The 19,419-nt window shown below is 37.2% G+C and overlaps 1 protein-coding gene across 8 annotated transcripts; it reads left to right on the top strand.

Annotated features, from left to right (window-relative positions):
• Positions 1 to 1,226: 1,226 nt before the first annotated feature.
• Positions 1,227 to 18,324, top strand: LOC18429752 (serine/threonine-protein phosphatase PP-X isozyme 2). Of its 8 annotated transcripts, XR_016042630.1 has the most exons (9): positions 1,227 to 1,488; positions 2,612 to 2,764; positions 12,237 to 12,299; positions 12,381 to 12,466; positions 12,676 to 12,751; positions 12,879 to 13,432; positions 13,681 to 13,949; positions 17,443 to 17,521; positions 17,626 to 18,324. XR_016042630.1 is itself a non-coding variant. In XM_006839035.4 (8 exons), the coding sequence occupies exons 1-8, from the start codon at positions 1,348 to 1,350 to the stop codon at positions 17,674 to 17,676; spliced, it is 918 nt and encodes a 305-aa protein (XP_006839098.1). In that variant the 5' UTR covers positions 1,227 to 1,347; the 3' UTR covers positions 17,677 to 18,324. The 8 variants fall into 8 exon arrangements, 6 of the variants coding, with proteins under 6 accessions (XP_006839098.1, XP_020520258.1, XP_088705701.1 ...); XM_006839035.4 differs by lacking the exon at positions 12,879 to 13,432; XM_020664599.2 differs by lacking the exons at positions 17,443 to 17,521; positions 17,626 to 18,324 and having other exon boundaries at positions 12,879 to 12,972; positions 13,681 to 13,815.
• The last annotated feature ends 1,095 nt before the right edge of the window (positions 18,325 to 19,419 follow it).

The raw sequence follows: 19,419 nt of genomic DNA, 5'->3' as shown, positions 1-19,419 counted from the left end.
TTGGAAAACTATCTTTGGTTTAGGCTGACATTTCATAAATTAGGAGATTTAAAAATTAGCCAATTTCGACCATTTATTAAGGTTTCCGTTAATGAGAGGGTAATGTTTATTATATTAATGAGATTTCAAAATAATTGCTCATGCATGGTAGGTCCAGTGAAATTGGGACTCTATAGCAGGAAAACAAAAAATTGTATAACGTGAGAGTACATCTAAATATTTCAATTTTATGTTTTTGTAAATCAAATTGAGCTAACACCTTCGACTTCTAAACTTTTTACCATCATGTAAAGATTATAGAGACATAATTTGGAAAAATAAATGATTGAAATGTCCTCATTGACAGTTAAGAGCATATACCTAAGTGTTTCAATTTTATTTTATTTTTCTATAAATTAGATTGAGCTAAAACTTTGAGCAACTATGATTATACAAGAATGATTATACCTACAAAAGATAAATGGTCTCTTTGTAGATAATTCCGTATTAAATCTCTATATCTAGTAATAGCAATGTAAGAGCAAATTTAAGGTGCAATATAAACAATTCCATATTAAACTATGGAATCTAAATGCAATGTATTTCTCATGTTGTATCTATAAACACTAGTCAAACAATAACACTCTGCATGTAATGTATTACGCCAGTAATATATTTCACAGACAATGTATTTCCAGGTATCAAACGGCCAGTAATATATTTCATAGACAATAGATTTCTAGATATCAAACTGCCAGTTATATATTTTGCAGGTAATATATTTTACTGACAAAATATTCCAAGTATCCAAACAGCCAATAATATATTTCAAAAACAATATATTTCTAGATATCCAAACGACACCTAAAGGAATAAAAATAAACTATACTTCCCAATTGAGCATAGTATACGTATCTCACAACCATATTTTATCCCCTCGTTGGGAAACATAATTTATCTCTCCTCCCGTAATCAAAAGATCTATCGGGAGAGATTTTTTTTTAATTTGAAATTTTAAAAACTAATTGAGAATTACTAGATGATTACTTTTAAAAAATATTAAAATTTAAGGTTTTTAACACTTAGATGTCACCATCTAAAAATTGGACGGTCTAACTTTGGTTTTATCCGTTGGAGAGAAGGCCGAAATGCTCCCGCGGTACCACATAATATTTTGAATTAAAAATTGATATAGGGGGCATAAAATAACTTTAGACCACAGTTTGGATGCGTATATAGTATATACACAAATCGATCAGGCGTCCTTCTCTTCTCTCTCTCTCTTACAGAGCCTCTTTCCGTTTGCCTCGAAAGCTTTCGAGGTTTAGAGAGAGAGAGAGGGGCTCGAAAGCTAGGGTTTTAGAGAGAATGTCAGACTTAGACAGGCAAATAGAGCAACTTAAAAGATGTGAACCCTTGAAGGAATATGAAGTGAAGGCACTGTGCCTCAAGGCCATGGAGATCCTCGTTGAAGAGAGCAACGTTCAGAGAGTAGACGCCCCAGTCACAGTATGTATTCTCACAAAACGAAACCACCCCATTTGACTGATTTATAATTTCTTCCTTGTTTACTCTGCAATTTTCTCTTGAGTTTGAGTTGAGTTTTAGGGTTTCATTACTAATGATGGGTATTCTTTGAATTTTTTTTTTTCTTGTTTTATTTTACTAATGAATAAGAAGTTTTAGAATTAGTAGGAGCACTACTGGTTGGATGACACTAGGTCGTGATTTTTGATAATGAGAATTCATGCATATTGAGAAATTGAGAGCTTTGTTTGAGAACAGCTTTAAAAAGTTGGGATAGGTAGGACCTACCTTGTTATTATTGAATAAAAGTACTAGAGCATGCAAATATTTGAACAAACAAACACAAATTTTCTGCACAAAATAGCTAGAGAAGGAAATCCACCATTAAAGAAGAACACAAGCACCCAAATAGAAAAACATAAACTCTAAAGTAAAAATCTCCCTTTCCTTTTTATTGAAACAACTATTTAAACCAACTACAAAGTACTAAATATCTCTACAAGATATTAGACCTTCATTGCTTCAAACCTCACCATCGGTTTTTAATTTACACTTGCTAATACGTGAATTCTTAGGCCCAATTGACCTCTAAGTCCCTAAAGTATATCCCATACTCCCCACTCAAAGAAAAACCCTAATTTGTCATAATTTGTCAGTCCAGGTGCGTGCATCAGTGAGCTGTCATTTTTTTGGGTAAAAAATTCAACTCTAGATCCTTGGCCTAAAAGAATAGCTCTTACCTTTGACCTTGCTTTCTTATTTTTTCGTCTTTGCTGAGTATTGACATTCACTTCCTGTTTTTAGGATATTGAAAATGTATGTTCCATGTTTGTGCAAGAGTATTGTTTTTTTTTTTTTTTATGTTATGGAAGTTTAGTAGGAATATTACATAAATTGGTAATGTCAAAGTTCCATTGGGTTTGGTGATTTAATATCAGTTGAATCTCTATTTTGGGCATGGTTTGATTTGTTAAATAGCTCCCTGGCATCTTGTCGTGTATGCAATGGCATCTTTTAAAACCTTGTTTGGTGATGTGCATATTTCACATGATTTTAGATAAATTATTTTCCACCTTGTCTAAAGTGCTTATGAATTTTTCTTCAGATATGTGGGGATATCCATGGACAGTTCTATGATATGAAAGAGCTATTTAAAGTTGGAGGGGATTGCCCGCAAACCAACTACTTGTTCTTAGGAGATTTTGTTGATAGAGGCTTCTACTCTGTCGAGACCTTTTTGCTTTTACTTGCTCTGAAGGTATAATATGCTTTCCATTTGAACTATGTAAATTCCATTTAATGGTCTTGAGATGTGATGGATGAACTAAAAGATAGCCGATGCCTCTTATTCTTCTTTTCTCGGGTCTTTGTATTACAAATAGTGAAATATGATTGTTATAGCTTAAATGTGACTTTTTAATGATGAATGAGAAAAAATTACAAGCAGTAGTATGCATTATACTTGTTACCGGGTCTATATTCGCTTTAGTTACGATCTTGGTGTGAAATATGAATCACAAATTTTCCCCCTCTCTGCCTGGCATCATGACACCCTCAATAATTACCATCCTCGAGCCTATACTGCTAATTGTACACTATTCCAGGGCTCCTTTTCTCACTCTACAAGAATCAATTTCCTCATCAAATAACCACCCCCACCCACCCAAAACTAAGAATAACTGTATTAACATTTTGTTCAGCACCTGCAATTTTTAGTTACCTAGGCATGTAGGAGTGCTCGTCCACTCTAGAGTCCTACTAGAACCCATCAAATCCATTTCAATACCTTCTTGAAGGGCCATGGCCTCTTGTTACCTCCTTGTTACCTGTAACATAAAGTCCATGTAGAGAATTGTACTACTATCCTTTCTGTCCTAGTCATGTCGCCTTGTGCATTTCATACCTGATGCAGGATCAAGGGGGTTGGCTCCTACAGGAGTGTGCCATGCGAAGTGGGTGTAGAAATAAAGATCTAGTAAGATGCAGAATTCTAAATTATGTTACTACTTAAGAGTTCTAAATTAGGTTCCTACAAAAATTAGGACAGCAGGGTGTTGGCCTTATGAAGGTTTCTAATTAGGGTCAACTTGTATAATGTTAGGTATAAATGAAATAGTACTAGGGTCTCTGAAAGGCTTTAAAGGTTACTGAATTCAGTAGGTCCAGCAAGATAGGAAGATCATGAGATGGATTATAGGGCTGAATTAAGTAAAAGTATGGTTTAAATTTAAGTTCGAAGGCTATAGAGACCAGGTATATTGTTGCAATAGCTATTGTACTAGCTTAGGATTTGGTGAGGTTAGGCTAGCCTTTATGGAAAGGTTTGAATGGGTTTGTGGGGTATCTTGGATGATATGACACACAAGAGGGAAAAGAAAAAGGCTCATGCATATGAGGAAATAACTTCAAACCCACATGCTAGGGTTTTGGAGAATATCTTCATTGATAGAAGATGAGGGGCTGAAACTTTTGGGAAGAATCTCCCAAATCTAGGCTAAAGTTATTGTCTCACTCTTTCTGCAAAAGGAATTGAGAAATTTTTCCTCTAAAGGTGGTTTCTCACCACTGGCCATAGGCCTATAGGGGTTTATATAGAGAGGTCCAAGTTCAATTTGCCCTATACTTGGACTCTTGAAAGCGTAAAAGATAAATTCCTAAAGATTTTGTGAAACTATGCAACTTAAAGGGTGTGTTTGATCACAGGAGTTGTAGTTTCTCTTGGAAACTGGGGGAACTGGGAGGCTTAGAAAATGGGAGGCTTGGAAAATTGGTTGGCTTGGAAACTGGGGACCATTGTTTGGTAACATATCTGGAATACAAGGTACTGGCAGTCTCATTTGTTGGTGATTCAATTAATCGGTAACTCTCTCTCTCTCTCTCTCTCTCTTTCTCTCTCTCTCTCTCTCTCTCTCTCTCTCTCCCCCTCCAAAAACGAAAAAACCAAAAAAAAAAATCCCCACGATCTCTCTCTCTCTCTCTCTCTCTCTGTATATATATATATAGGAAGATACTACAAAACGCCTATGGGCGAAAATGAACAGTGATTTCGCCTACTCACCGTTCAAAGTTCATCGCACGATCACAGTTGTCCAGTAGTGTTTCAATTTTCATTTTTTTTTCTATAAATCAGAATGATCTGAAATTTGGAGCATGTGTTCATAAAAAATAGGCGAATCTATGAAAAATATTTTAAAAATATTTTACATGAAATGAATTGACCAAAATACCCCTGCAACGTTTCAAGGGTATTTAGGTCAATTTTCTTCTCGCGAATTTTTTTTTATATATTTTTATTAGGTGCGTCTCACTAAGATGTACACATGCTCCAAAATTCAGATCATTCTGATTTGTATAAAAAATGAAACACTACCAGACAATCGTAACCGTGCGATGAACTTTGGACGGTGATGAGGGTAGGCGAAAATCACTGTTCATTTTCGCCTATAAGCATTGGGAAGACTTTTCCATATATATATATATATAATAGTTTGTTTTGGTGATTTTATTTAGTTGGGTCTTTTCTTATGTAGTACTCATACTTTCAACTCAATAACTATGCCAAAGATTACTTTCGAATGCTCTAATAATAAACAACAAACTATCAAATTCCACATACGAGTTAAGTGAAGAGAGAGAGAGAGAGAGAGAGAGAGAGAGAGAGAGAGAGAGAGAGATCCACACACAATACACCCTCAATCATCACCTGCAATCACGGTCTTCCTAATTTGAGAATTGATCACCATTGGTTTAATATGTTCTTTGTTGTCATATGCTTCTTTCATTGTTGTCATGCCTGAAGCTGGAATATTGACTTTTTAGGAAAGTTCTATGAAGGCATCATTTGGATAAAGTTGCCTAGTATAAATGTAGCATTTGCAATCTTGACCTTTGTAGCAAATGGATCATAGTTGTCGGGTGCGGGTGCGTTCCCGGGAATGGGAGCTGGCTCGGGTCCACAGAACCGTGGATTGTTGGAAGCTCCTATGGTGAGGATCGACGTTTGTACGATCCTATATCAAGGGACCGGGATCCTTGTCATAGGGAAGCGCAATTCCATGAGGAAGGAATCGTCGTAATAAGTTTTAAGGGATTGCGAATGATGCGTGGGTTCTCAGTGCCATCGGGCACAAACATGAATCAATGCATATGAATCAGTGCTGAATAGATAAAACATCATATGCTTTGAAATTTACACTTGAGAACTGCGGTTCAAGCCCATTGGGAACGAGGATCACAATATAGGGATCCGTGTTCCGTCCAGGATCCCTAGCTAGAATTGTGGGATCGAGGTTCCGGAGCGGGTCCGTGACCTTTCCTACAAGGGTCTAGCAACTATGAAATGGATATTAAAATTGGCTCTTCAGGATAGGAAACTTTGCTTTCCGTATTCGAAAATTGCTCTCCACCACAATCAAATATTGAATGACGATATTTAAGTAACTCTTCCAGCATCCTCAGAGATTGAGTACGTACAAATTCACCAAAGTGGTATTGTATAGCACGATGCATGGCCTTTAATCTGCACATGATAGGGCAGCCTGCATCTACAGGGCAGTATTTTGCTACACTGGATTAGGCCAATTTGGTGAATAGGCATTTGACCGCAAATTTTAATCATTGTGAGCTTGAGTCATTGTTAAAGGATGACTCTTGAATTGCCTTGTATAAAATTCTCGAGTCTGAAGTACAACCTTCCCAACCTGCTAGTACATACTAGGAACACATGTAAAAGTTAACTGCTGCCAATGCATTTTGGGATGGGTCCCCCTTTCCTTTTTCTATGGGTAAGTAATGGGTCCCCCTTCTTATTACAGAATTGTCCATATGTTCACCTCTGAGCCTAAGCTCAGATCTCTGTGCCATCCAACACAATTCGAGGGAGGCAATTTTAAGTGAGCACCAGTTAACAATACTAGCACCATGAATTAGTTCCTAATGCTATAGAAATTTGTCGTATTGAAATATGGGAGAGTGTCTGAGAGCTTGAGAGTGCTTAAGAGAGAGGAGAGAGAGTGCTTAAGAGAGAGGAGAGAGAGTGCTTGAGATAGAGTGCCTGTCTTTGATTGGAGACAACCCTCTCGTGAAGGGGTTTCCTGGATTTTTCAAGAAAGGCACACACCAAGTTGAAGCTGGCGTGCAACTTTCCAAGAAAATACAGAAGTTGGGAGCCCATCTTCCCCTTCTCCTTAAGAACATTACTTTCCCCCATATCAAATGGGAAAAAATAGCAAGGGGGTTGGTTGGAACCCAGCTCCGACTTTACCCATTATCAAACTCCCCCAAAAGGTCTCTAACCCTTTGTCCCTGATAAGAGTGCCCTGTATCAAATGGGGGAAAGTAATAGTAAGGGGGAAGCTCTAACTTTCCTTGGTATCAAATGCCCCCAAAAGGTTTCAGAAAATGAAAAGAAAAAAACCTTACACGATAAGGAAAATAAAGTTGGTCAATGACTTTTCCAGCAGGCTCTCATCCACGATTTGATACTTAAAACATTCAAATCACAAGAACCCATAGAGATAAGGGTTGTAGATCTTGAAGAGATCTTTGAGTTAAGCTTTGATGGCTCCAATCGGATATCCGAGTGAATAACTACATCCTTCGAAAGTGGACTGCATCATTCTCGCCTGGTTGGAGATGACTCGTCCTCGACTTTTCAAGTGATCATGGATGGGTCCCTCCTTGAATCCACTACTTTCTTTTCAGTCCTATTCTTTGTTGCTCTTAACACTTCAAAGTGTATCTCATGTGATAAATAAGAAATAATTAAACTCTTTTGCAAACATTTCAGAAACAGGATCTATGTATGCTGACAAGGAATCAAGATGAGTACGTCTAATTCGCTTAGGTCTTCAATAGTATTGTCTTCCTCCTCTGACTCAATAGTCTTTGAGAAAGGGAATCGCATCCTTTACTTCTTTCTGGGCCAAGGGGTTAGTTTCCTTCATGATCTCGATAACATCATCTCCTACAATTTTATTGTTTTTTCACGTCATCATAGAGGACATCATTATTAGTTTTTTCACGCCATCATACATGTGTCCTATTAAATCGATATTGGATGATTCAAACATGTTCTTTGCAAAGACACCAGCAGACAAACTTCTTCCCATGTCTTCATGAGCTTAATCAAGAGCTTGCTGCGAATGGCTTAAAGCTCCTTCTTGACCAACTACTTCTTTAGGGGCATCTTCATCAGACTGCTCTTTGAGAGGACAAATCTCTTTGTTTGTGACCATTGGGATTATTTGACGGCTGGTTTATATTGGTTCATTCTTCAACCAGTACACTGAAAATATCTTGTATGGTGTTTATTTGATTCATCAATTGCAATTAAAGATCCCCGCTTTGCTTTTGGGAGAGATGAGAGCCGTATGTGCGACCCCTTCGGGTTCACATGGTTTAATGCAACAAAAGCGCCATGGAACAACTTGCTTTTATATCAAAACTGATGTAGACACCTACAAGAGTGTGATGGTGGGCATAGGAAGAAAGTGTCTGGTTATGACTAATAAACCTAGTCAAGTTAGGGTTTAGGAGTTCTATACAGTTTTAGGTTCCTATAAAGTTTAGGACGACATGGTCTTGTGCCTTTTGGAGGTTTCCTAATCGGGATCGAATCAGATTTGGGATAGGGATTGGGTTTGGGACCTCAAGATCTTGACAAGTAGAAATATCCCTATGGTAGGGATTGCAGTCCATACAACCTGAAATCTAGGGATCTCGATCCCAAAATGTGGGGATGCTTGATCCAAACTTAATCGGATCGAATGATCAATTATGCATGACCGAACTCCGTATGGTTAAAAATTAAGCCCCCCAAAGCACACTTATAATGTACAATAGTGTACATTATTATACATTACTATATTGTTATACTATATCAGAATTTTATGCGATATACTATATGCTACTATACTTATAGGGAAATGATCCGGTCAGCCTAAGTTATCTTCTCTTAAAAAAAAAAAAAAAGATCCTGGCAGTCTACTAGCTGATGGTCACGTTTTTTCTACCAATCTAAATCGCATGAAATTTGGAGCGTCCACTTCTTATCAAGGAGCACCTAATAAAAATATGAAAAAGTTATTCATAAAAATAAATTGACCAAAATACCCCTATAACTTTTAGGGGTATTTTGGCCATTTTATTTTTTGCAAATTATGTTATCTTTCTATCAACAGATGGAGTTCCCGTCCCCAGGTAATGAATAAATGGGCTAAGAATCCACCACTAACTTCCTCTTCTCTCCCCGGTGATGGGCCAAGGGAATCGAAGACTCTGAATCTCGTTTTTAAATAATTTTTTTAGATTTGCCTATTTTTCAATAGTAGACACTCAAAACTTCAAGTGAATTGAATTTGTAAAAAAAATTAAAATTAAAATATGAAATGTAATCGCGTCTGTTATATCGGTCTAGATTGGCTGTTGGGCATTTATTGTAGTTGTCAGGTAGCGTGCTAACCTCAAATTCTCCCATACTTAAATATACTATAGACAACTATATAGTTGTATGTATTACAATATAGTATATATGATCATACTGTACCACATTGCTAGACTATACTATATTGCGATACTATACCAGATTGCTGTAATATACTATACTACAATGCTAGGCAATCTGGGTCGCATATTACTCAAGCCCTTGGTCCCAAATAGGAAGGATTGAGATTCCAAATTTAGGAATCGCAGAGTACCGAGGTCCTTTTCCTTGTAGCTCAGGATCGGGATTTCGGAGGGAATCAACACCTTGGTAGGTGGATCCCGTTAAATATGATTCGCTCCATACTTGACTCCTGAAAGCATAAAAAATAAACTCCTAATGATTCTAGGAAACAATGCCTCTGAGAGGCTTCTAATCCAACTGGGATTGAAACCTGGCTTTCTAGAGACCTAATAACTAAAGGAAACTAAAATTGAACAATAAGGACTCAATAATGAAATGAAAGACACTTAAGAAAATAAAATTTCTCACAATTTAAAATAAAATTTCTCACAAATTTTTCTAGGAGTTCAATCACAATTTGAAGCCCCAAAAATGCTTAAATCCCGAGAACCCATAGAGACCTTGATGAGTTTTTTAAGTTGGGCTTTGGATCACCCCAGACAAACATCTAAGTGAAAAGTTGCGTCCTTTGAAAGCAGTTGATGTGAACTCTACTGCGTCTTCCTCGCCACCACGAGATGCATTAAACCCCTTCTATGTAGTCTTCCTTCTACAACTTGATATGATGTCCCCCTTTAGGAGTCCTAGCACCAGAAGATGTACAACTTAAGTAGATTCTATCCTGATGTGATAATTTTTTGCTATTTAACTCTTTTCAATGTACACATTTTACATGTTCTTTGTAGCATTAAGGGAATCCATATAAACACCCCTAACAATATCGTTGTTTTTTTTCTTCTGCCACTACTGCTAGCCGTATGCTATGGGAGTGTATCGATGGAATAGGCACTAACGCCATGTAAATGAAAGACTGCAGTGGTTTAATGATAAATTTAAGTTCCCCTTTTCATCATGGCCCTACAATATATTTCCTTTTCTTTTCTCCCTTTTTTTATAGAGTCCATTAGAATGACTTGAACCCTATGGAATTCTCTTTGTGCATGTCTATATTTAATGCTAAAAAAATAAATTAAATATTGTACATCTGTTTTACTACCACACTGAATTTATGTATGTATAATGTATGTGTGTGTGTGTGTGTGTGTGTGTGTGGTGGTGGTGGGGGGGAGAGCTTCCTAATGCTTCCACACAGTTATAGTTTAAGTACACAAATGTATGGGCCCTCCTGGCCACTCCCTGAGAAGCACTCACTAGGTGGGGAACTTCAGCCATGGGTTGGTGCTGCCACCCCTTCTCTGGCTTCTTCTCCCAACAATTATGGTTAAAGCTCAAAGCCTTCTTTTTTTCCATTTTCCTTCCTACAATCAAGATATGGGAACTGATGAAATACATCCCTGCCTGTGAGCTTTGTTACCATAAGCATATATTTAAGTACTTGAAATACCCTTGCATTGTAATGCAAAACACTTTGGGATAGGGTTGGTTTTGATTGTTTGCAAGGGTAAATGCAAAAGCATATGGAAAGGATTGCACAAAGGAGCATATGATGTGCAATAATAATGATAGATACATATTTATTCCTGCACTTCACCTCCCTTCCACCCAACTGCTTCTACTCTGTTGCTCCATGAAAGCCACACCTTTGGGCGCCTCCTGACTTATGCAATTGCTCCTCGACCAGTTTCTGTCCACTTACTCATCTGCCTCATCCACTGTTGGGCTACAGCTGCTTTTACTTATTAGTGGGTGGAGATGAGAATTCTAACTTCTCTCTGATGTATACTCATGCTACCCCTTTTATTCATGATGAATGCATCTTAATATGTGGAAACTGAGAATATTCCATACTCCATATGGATATGGAATATGGTACTCGGGCACAACATCCACTGTCCATATTTATCTAAGGGTGGTGGTTGATGAATTGTTGCTCATTTTTAGTCATCTGTTCGTTTAGTGGGAACAATGAACTCCCTGGATTTGCTATGAACAACTGATCTTTGGTATGAGTACCCAAAGAGTGTACTCGTACAATGTATAGTATCCGGTCCCATGTCGAAAAATACAAATAGTACAGTGGTAGTATACACTATACATGTAGGAAGATTGTAGAGGAATGGAATTTCAAATGGGCAAGTTCTTGAGGAACCCCCCATCCATCAAACTGCGGAGTTAGTGTTGATTTTGTCCTCCCTAAGGATGTGACAGAGAGAGACATCCATTTCTCTCTCTCATCTCCATGACCTCTACAATACCTACAATCCTCTGAGGCAGTCTCAAGAGATGTCTATTACATCGAGTAAATCCCTTCCTCATGGACTTCCTCATGGAGGTACTGAGAAAGTGAATATAAAAATAGACCTCACTAATCCCATTTGGAGGAAATTCATTATTCCTTGTACACTTCTACTCTCAAATAAGACCTCCCTGACCCCCTAAGAACTATCCTAGTGGAGTTAGCATGCACCAAGAATCTCTGTTGTCATCACTGCCTGACTCCAAAGTTCGCCTTTACTGATCTTAGTGAGAACACCCTGTGCATTTCCTAGTTATATACTAGTTTGTCCCCTCTCAACAGAGGGATGAAGAAATGCTTTGATTAGCTCACATAAACTTGCCAACTTAAGTACACCCATATCTCCCTCCAACCTCCCTTTAACATCCTGGCTAATCTCTTAGAATGTACTACAAATCCTCAATTGAACAAATTCTATGAGATCAACTTTCTACTTTCTGCTAACCCAAACAACCTAAGATTCCTTCCACAAACAATACATTTCTTTATTTCTAGTGCTACATTCTATAGTCTTAACCTCTCAACATTTTTATTGGCTGAATTTTGAAGATTTTGTTGGTTTATTCTACAAGTTTCTTGGTATTGTGACATTGTTGATATTCTTTTGCCAAAAAACTTTTCTAGTATTTTGACATGTTTTCTTGGAAGTATGTATTACTTGCAACAGTTAATCATACAAGCATAATGTTTTAGTTTCTGTTTTTTGTTATAAAAAAGTACATGGCTACATTTGCGTAGGAGATAGGTTATCATTCTTACACTTGAGTATATTCTCTTACTTCTTTGTGTTTCTTCATGGTCATGTTCCTGCTTTTTATGGGTTATTGGTGGTTCGCTTGAATTTCTGGTTGAACTTGTCTTGCAAAGGTGAGATACCCAGATCGGATAACACTGATACGAGGTAACCACGAGAGCCGTCAGATCACACAGGTTAAGATCTCAAAGCCTCATGGTCATTCTGGTATTGAAAAAGTTATGGTACTCGAAGCACTGATTTTTTTCTGCTGGCAGGTTTATGGATTTTATGACGAGTGCCTTCGTAAATATGGCTCAGTAAATGTGTGGAGATATTGCACTGACATATTCGACTATCTGAGGTTATATTGCACCTCTTATTTAGATATTTGTAAATCCAGTCCTAGCCATCATTCTTTAGACGCCTGGTTTATTTATTCTTAGGTGCTCATCTCAATCTATTCTTCGTCTCAAGTTACTCCTCTGAAAATGAAAAGGTTTGTTATTTGCTGAATTCTTCTTATTTTTTACTGTCACATTTGTTTCTTATAAATCTGGTACTTCACTACAGTTTGTCTGCGTTAATCGAGAACCGGATTTTTAGTGTTCATGGTGGTCTCTCTCCTGCCATATCCACATTAGACCAGGTCTGTCATTCTACTCCTTAGAAATCTTCCCCAATCATCATTCCTTAGATGATTATCGTGCCTATCATTTACAAAATTGCGCTTTATATATTACAAAAATTGTCACTTTGCTATTAGTTTGTATCAGAGTTGTTGGGATTTGGGAGTGGGATCAGCATCGAGAGCAAGGCATTGTGAATGACTAGAAGATATCTATGATTGGAAGCACCTGTCCATACCATGTACGTGTTAGGGATTGAGATCCTCAAATGTTGGGAATCTCGATCCCAACCCTGTCAGGATATTGATCCTAATCTTTTGGGATCTAGATACTATCCTTTTGGGATCTCACATCCTTAAAGAGTATATATGTAGTCTGGCTATATATACTCTTTATAGTCTGGATCTCCTTATTTATTGCCAGTAAGCAATGCAATTACATTAAAAGTATAGTTTCATTGCTGGCTGGCGGTAAATGAAGAAAAACATCAGCTTGATCCTTATTTTGGTCTCTAAGGTGGGGATTGAGATTCCAAAATCTAAAATCCAGATCCCTTGAAGATCACCCTTTCCCGAAGCACCGGAGCAAGACTCTGGAGCAGGATCGCTGCCTAGGTTGGGAGACCCCAGCAACTATGATTTGAATAACTTATATCAATGCCTATTCCCTTTCTTAAATAATGTAGCATATTTTTTTACCAGGTTTGCCCTCTTCATGGTTCTTCAACCATGAACTTTGTTTTTGGGAATTTATTTTTCCACTGCATTTTTTTACCTGTAATAAACAAAAATAACTAAATAAATTTATCAATTGTGGGTTCATGGAAGCATTTTGATAAGCATTTTGATAAGTTTTGGTTCTATAACTGTGTTTTTCAGTACTACTAGTGCTTATCAATTTCTGGATACAATGAAGCAGTTAAATAAGCTTTCCTTTGTAATTTGAGCAGATCAGAACGATTGATCGGAAACAAGAGGTGCCTCACGATGGGGCCATGTGTGACCTCCTATGGTCAGACCCTGAGGACATAGTCGATGGCTGGGGTTTGAGCCCTCGAGGGGCCGGCTTCTTGTTTGGGGGCAATGTTGTCAGCTCTTTCAACCACTCAAATAGCATCGATTATATATGTCGAGCCCATCAGTTGGTCATGGAGGGTTACAAATGGATGTTTAATAACCAGATTGTAACTGTGTGGTCAGCTCCAAATTACTGCTACAGGTCCAGATCATAACCCTCTGTATGTGTGTCATCTGTGTTTGTGAGTGTGTGTGTGTGAGAGAGAGAGAGTTCACTTCTTTAGGCTAATTTTGTATGTGTGTTGTATGCGTGTTATCTGTGTTTGTGTGTGTGAGAGTGAGAGAGAGAGAGAGAGAGTTGACTTGTTTTAGGCAAGGAGAAAATTTTCTCTGTGGATTGTTTGAGAGAGAGTTGTGGTGGTTTCTTTGGCCTAATTTTGTGTGTATGTGTGTGTGTGTGTGAGAGAGAGATGTGGTAGTCTTTATACGAAACTGTGTGTGCATGTGTGTGAAAGCTATGCATACATACATACACACACACATATACATACATACTCTCACATAATAACATATATATGGTAAAAGCTAAGGTCAACCCATCAGCTGATGGAACAATGTAAGCCCAACAGCTCAGATTAAATCTGGGTCGATCTGAAAGTCACGACCTTATTTCGTATTTGAATTTTAGTTTTTTTCTTAAAAATTGAAATCACTCAAAATTTGGAACGATTATTCTAAAAAAAATAAGAGAATCTAATAAAAATATCAAAAAATAATTCGTAAAAATAAATTGATCAAAATACCTTTGAAACTTTTCAATGGTATTCTGGTCAATTTATTTTTATGAATTAATTTTTAAATATTTTTATTAGGTAAGTCTTTGATGAAAATAATAGACGCCTACAATTTTATGTGATTTGGACTTGTATAAAACATATTTAAATTATACTGCAAAATGAGGTCGTGACCGTCAGATCAGCCCAGATTCAATTTGGGCTGTTAGGCTTACAGATTTAAGCTGGTGGGGTGACCTTAGTTTTTTCCTATATATGTATATATAAATTTTGGACACTTGTATTGTCTTGTTTTGTAATACATTATGTTTGTAGTAAGACATTTTTGGTCATTAAGAGGGGTATGACATCATCTACATTGGGTGTGACATCACCCACATGGAGTATTAAATGCCACTAGTGTGTTAGGTGATGTCACACCTCATGTAGATGATGTCACACCCCTCCTAATGACCAAAAATACCCTTATTAAAAAAAATGCTCCATATACAAAACAAAGGTATATCATCATCATTATCATTTTAGCTTTTTTCCAATTAATTGGGGTCAACTACATGAATTTTGATTCTCCATTCTGCTCTATTAAAGGCCATATCTTCAGTGGAGCCATAAGTTCTCTTATCTTTTCGAACCATTTCTAACCACATCATTTTAGGCCTACCTTTTTACTTTTTTCAGTCCTTCCTCTTGAACTAACTCGTACTTCTTAGTAAGTGTTGTACTTGGTCGGCACCACGTATGGCGAGCTCCCTTAAGTCTACTCTCTCATGTTATCACCTATTAGTGCCACACATAAATTCTTTTGAATAGATTTATTTTAAATTATATTCCTTCTTGTCTTGCTACTCATCCATCTCAACATCCTCATCTCAACTACATTAATTTTATGGGTATATTGTTTTTTTTCTGCCCAACATTCCACCCTATAGAGTAAAGCTGGTCTCGTCGTTGTCTTATAGAACTTGCCCTTTAGTCTCATTGGTATGCGACGATCACACAAAATTCCAGTTGCACATCTCCACTTCGCTCAACAAGCTCTAATTTTGTGTGCGACATTTTCCTCGATCTCTCTAGTTTTTTGGATTATCAACCCAAGATATCGAAAGTATAGTATTTTTTGTACTTTCTGACCATCAATCTTAACTACTTCTTCGTCTCTATACCTATTATTATAAAACAATGGTGTATAAGTGTCAAAAATCTGTTGAGTACAATTATAAAATGCTCTATATAGTATGAGCACCCTAACATAACCCGTATAGGTTACGTTGAGAAAGGGGTGTGAATTGTTTAAATTATCATAGTTGTCCTTTTAATTATTCCATGTCTTTAAAATGAACAAGGTCAGTTTTGTCATTAGAGAGGTTATTTGTTGATAATTTACTTAAATAACAAGGGTAATTATGGAAGGGAGTACTAAGTAGTTTATTATGCAAATGCTTATGTCTTTTAATATTTCAAATATGCCTTTCTCGAGATGACAAACATACCTTTTGCCATAGAGTATAAATATCATCATGACCCTTCTTAATGACAAAAATACCCTTATTCATTTTATAGAAATAAAATTAAAAAAGGGCCTACTCGAGTAATATTAGCACTTCACTCTTTTTTAAACTTAACCTATAATGAAACAACCTTCAAAAATCATATTAGACCCATTTGTTTAACCCTAATTTTTAAATACACACTTTTGTAATCTAATGAACAATCACAAAAAAGTAAAATTTGAAAAATTTAAAAGCACACTTCAAAAGATGCTTTTTGAGCCCAATTAATATGGGTCGTCTATTTTAATGAGATGCTTAGATCTAGGATTTTAGAAGCATTTTTTTTTCTTTCCAAAATTTTTAGATAGCTTTAACATCATTAGATTAACAATGTTAGAAAAGAGAAAAATGATTTTGAATTTGTAAAGATCTAGATCTTGAAATTCACCAATTGTATAGTCAAGATTCATTGTTTGGAGGGCACTCATTTTGACCAGGGTGCAAATTGAATTTTAATTTTTTTGGTATTGATTATTGGGACAAAGGGAGTTTATGTGCAAATTTTGAGGTCATACAAATGTGTCAAATATGATTTAATATGATTTAATATGATTTTCTAGAAGTGTGGTTTCATTATATTACAATGACACAGGGACATGAAATCATTCCTATATATATATATATATATATATATATATATATATATAAGAAGAGTTTTAAAAACGGCTATAGGCGACTTTGAATTGTGTTTTGTCCCGCTACGGATATAGCATGTCCGTGACAGCTTATCAAGCGGAATTGCAACCGATGGTGCCTTGTCCATGGCGGTCTTGAAACCTTGCTGTCCGGAAAAATCGATAGGCATCGAGCCTATAGGTGAAATCATTGTAGCATTTTGCCTATCGACATTGTGTAGTGGCTTCTATACATATATATGTGTGTGTGTGTGTGTGTGCGCGTGCGTGGCGAAAATGAACAGTATTTTCGCCCATAGGCTTGGCATGTGTGTGCGTGCAGGCGTGCGTGGCAAAAATGTACAGTACTTTCGCCAATAGGCTTGGCGCGTATGTATGTACGCGTGCGTGGCAAAAAATGAACAATATTTTCGCCCTTAGGCTTGGCGCTGTCCAATTTTTTTGGACGGGATTTTTTTTAATGCAAAATTGATGTAAAAAATATACGAGGACTGCCGCGGCTCTTATAGGTCCGTGGTAATTTTTAGGCAAAACTGTTACGAACATAGCATGTCATTGACGGGGGCGAAATACTGTAGCAATTTGCTTGTAGGCGTTTTAAAGACATTTCATATATATATATATATATATATATATATATAGAGAGAGAGAGAGAGAGAGAGAGAGATTCATTGTGACCTCTCTAGTCTAATTATTAGTCATGTGCATGCACTCAGATGTGGGAATGTGGCAGCAATACTGGAGTTGGATGAGAACCTGAACAAGAAGTTTCGTGTTTTTGAAGCTGCATCACAGGTGAGTATTAGGCTTTCCTTCTCTTTCAAATTCGTTTTGGTTTTGGAGTTTCATGCATTTTTTGTTGCACATGTTTTCTTATTTTTTTGAGTGTCAAAATGCAGGATGCAAGAGGGGTTCCTTCGAAGAAACCAGCCCCAGATTATTTCCTATGAATGAGGTGGGGATGTAGTTGTTTGTTTATATACCATACACTGGCACCAGTCGAGAGAGATAGAGAGAGAGGGGGGGCGTGGGGGCGGTGAGCGAGAAAGGAAGGGGAGGCGGGGTGTGCGGTGATTGCCGGCTTTGATACTTGTTAATGAGTGCTTGTGTTTATGAGAGAGAGAGAGAGAGAGAGGTGTGCAGGTTGAAATTTGTCTCCAAGTGAGTGTTTGTGTGAGAGAGAGGAGAGAGGATGCTCGCAGATTTTGAAATGGGTTATTGTCGTTTGTGTTTAAAGTGTCTGAAAGAACAGAGAGACTGCTCTCTACGGCTGTGAAAGGGGTCTTTGCCACTTTTTAGGGTGGAAATTGGCATCAGACCCCAGATTTTATAATCAGGTGTTGTAAGGTGGTTTTCATTGGTTTTCATTTTATTTTACTTTTTTGAATTGTATTTGAGCCTTTTGGAAGAATAGAAAAGTTTCTTTGGATGAAGGTGTGTTGATGAGAAAACCACATATCCTGTTAATTCAAGACACCCCATTTCCATACGTGAACGGATGAATTCCAGGGTTATAGTGAAACAGTGTCTCCTCATTTGTTGTTTAATATTTACCAACACTCCATTTGATATACACGTCAATTTATTTGTTGGATCAATTGGAAGAGTTGTGTACATGGTACCGGTGCTGGTGCTCATATCCTTCGTTGTAGACATCACTTTTTTGAGTGGGAATGGATCTTCTCCGCTACTAAGGACCTGTATGGATGGTAGATTTATGGTGTGAGTACCATTTATTATTTATTTATTTAAGGGTAGCATAAGATGTTCAATTAATTGAAAAAGTATATGTAAGGGTGTTGTTTTAAATTGTTGAATTAAGGTGCTTCTCTAAAATCTATCAAGAAAGGTTAGGTTGTTTTGATGTTGAAAGAACATCTAATTGATCTTGACATCAAGATTTCTAATTTCCTAAAATAGTACGTCTTGCAATTCAAGATTTTTTATACGTTTATAGATGTGGTTGATTTAAATCATTTTTTTAATTTGAAATTTTATATGCAAGTGTTGTATGTAAGAATACAAGATTGTTATTTACAAAATTGTTATATGCAAGAATACAAAATTGTTATATACAAGTATTGTATGTATGTAGGTCTCGCAATGGTCCGGGCTGGGCATTGGGATTTTGGACGGGCATGCTTTCAGGCCGTCTTTTGCGACTTTTTGGCCTGGCCTGGGGTGGGCTGGGCTGGGCTGGGCATAAAAGGAACTGATTCCATTCTGAGCCGGGCATAAAAGAAACGGATTTAGTTTTGGGCCAGTTGTACCAGGCCTTCGAACCTGTAACTAGCCTGAAAGCTTAAATCGATATAACCTTAAATTTAAGCGATATGCCTGTAACTAGCCCGAAAGCCCAAATTGATATAACCTTAAACTTAAGCGTTAGATCGCTCTATCTCTCTCTCTCTCTCTTCGTTCTCTCAACTTGCTCTCTCTCTCTCTCTTCGTTCTCTCAACTTTCTTTCTCTCTCTCTCTTCCTTTTCTCAACTTTGCCTAGAGTCATTCACCCATAAAAAATTTTACCCTCCCCCCCTCTCCGCATGTAAAATTTTACCCTTTCCGCCCCCTCTCTCGCTTTAAACACTAATGAACCATCCCTTTCTCTCTCTAAACACTAATGAACCTTCGCTTTCTGGCCTTTTACAAGGCCCTCTCTCTCTCTGTAAAATCAGCTTACCAGCAAAGCGTA

The sequence above is a fragment of the Amborella trichopoda genome, chromosome 10 (assembly GCF_054954075.1).
Source record: "Amborella trichopoda isolate Santa Cruz 75 chromosome 10, AtrichopodaSantaCruz75HAP2 v2.0, whole genome shotgun sequence".
Lineage (NCBI taxonomy): Eukaryota > Viridiplantae > Streptophyta > Magnoliopsida > Amborellales > Amborellaceae > Amborella > Amborella trichopoda.
Note: the sequence above shows the minus strand (reverse complement) of the source record. Positions and strands in the feature narration are given on the sequence as shown.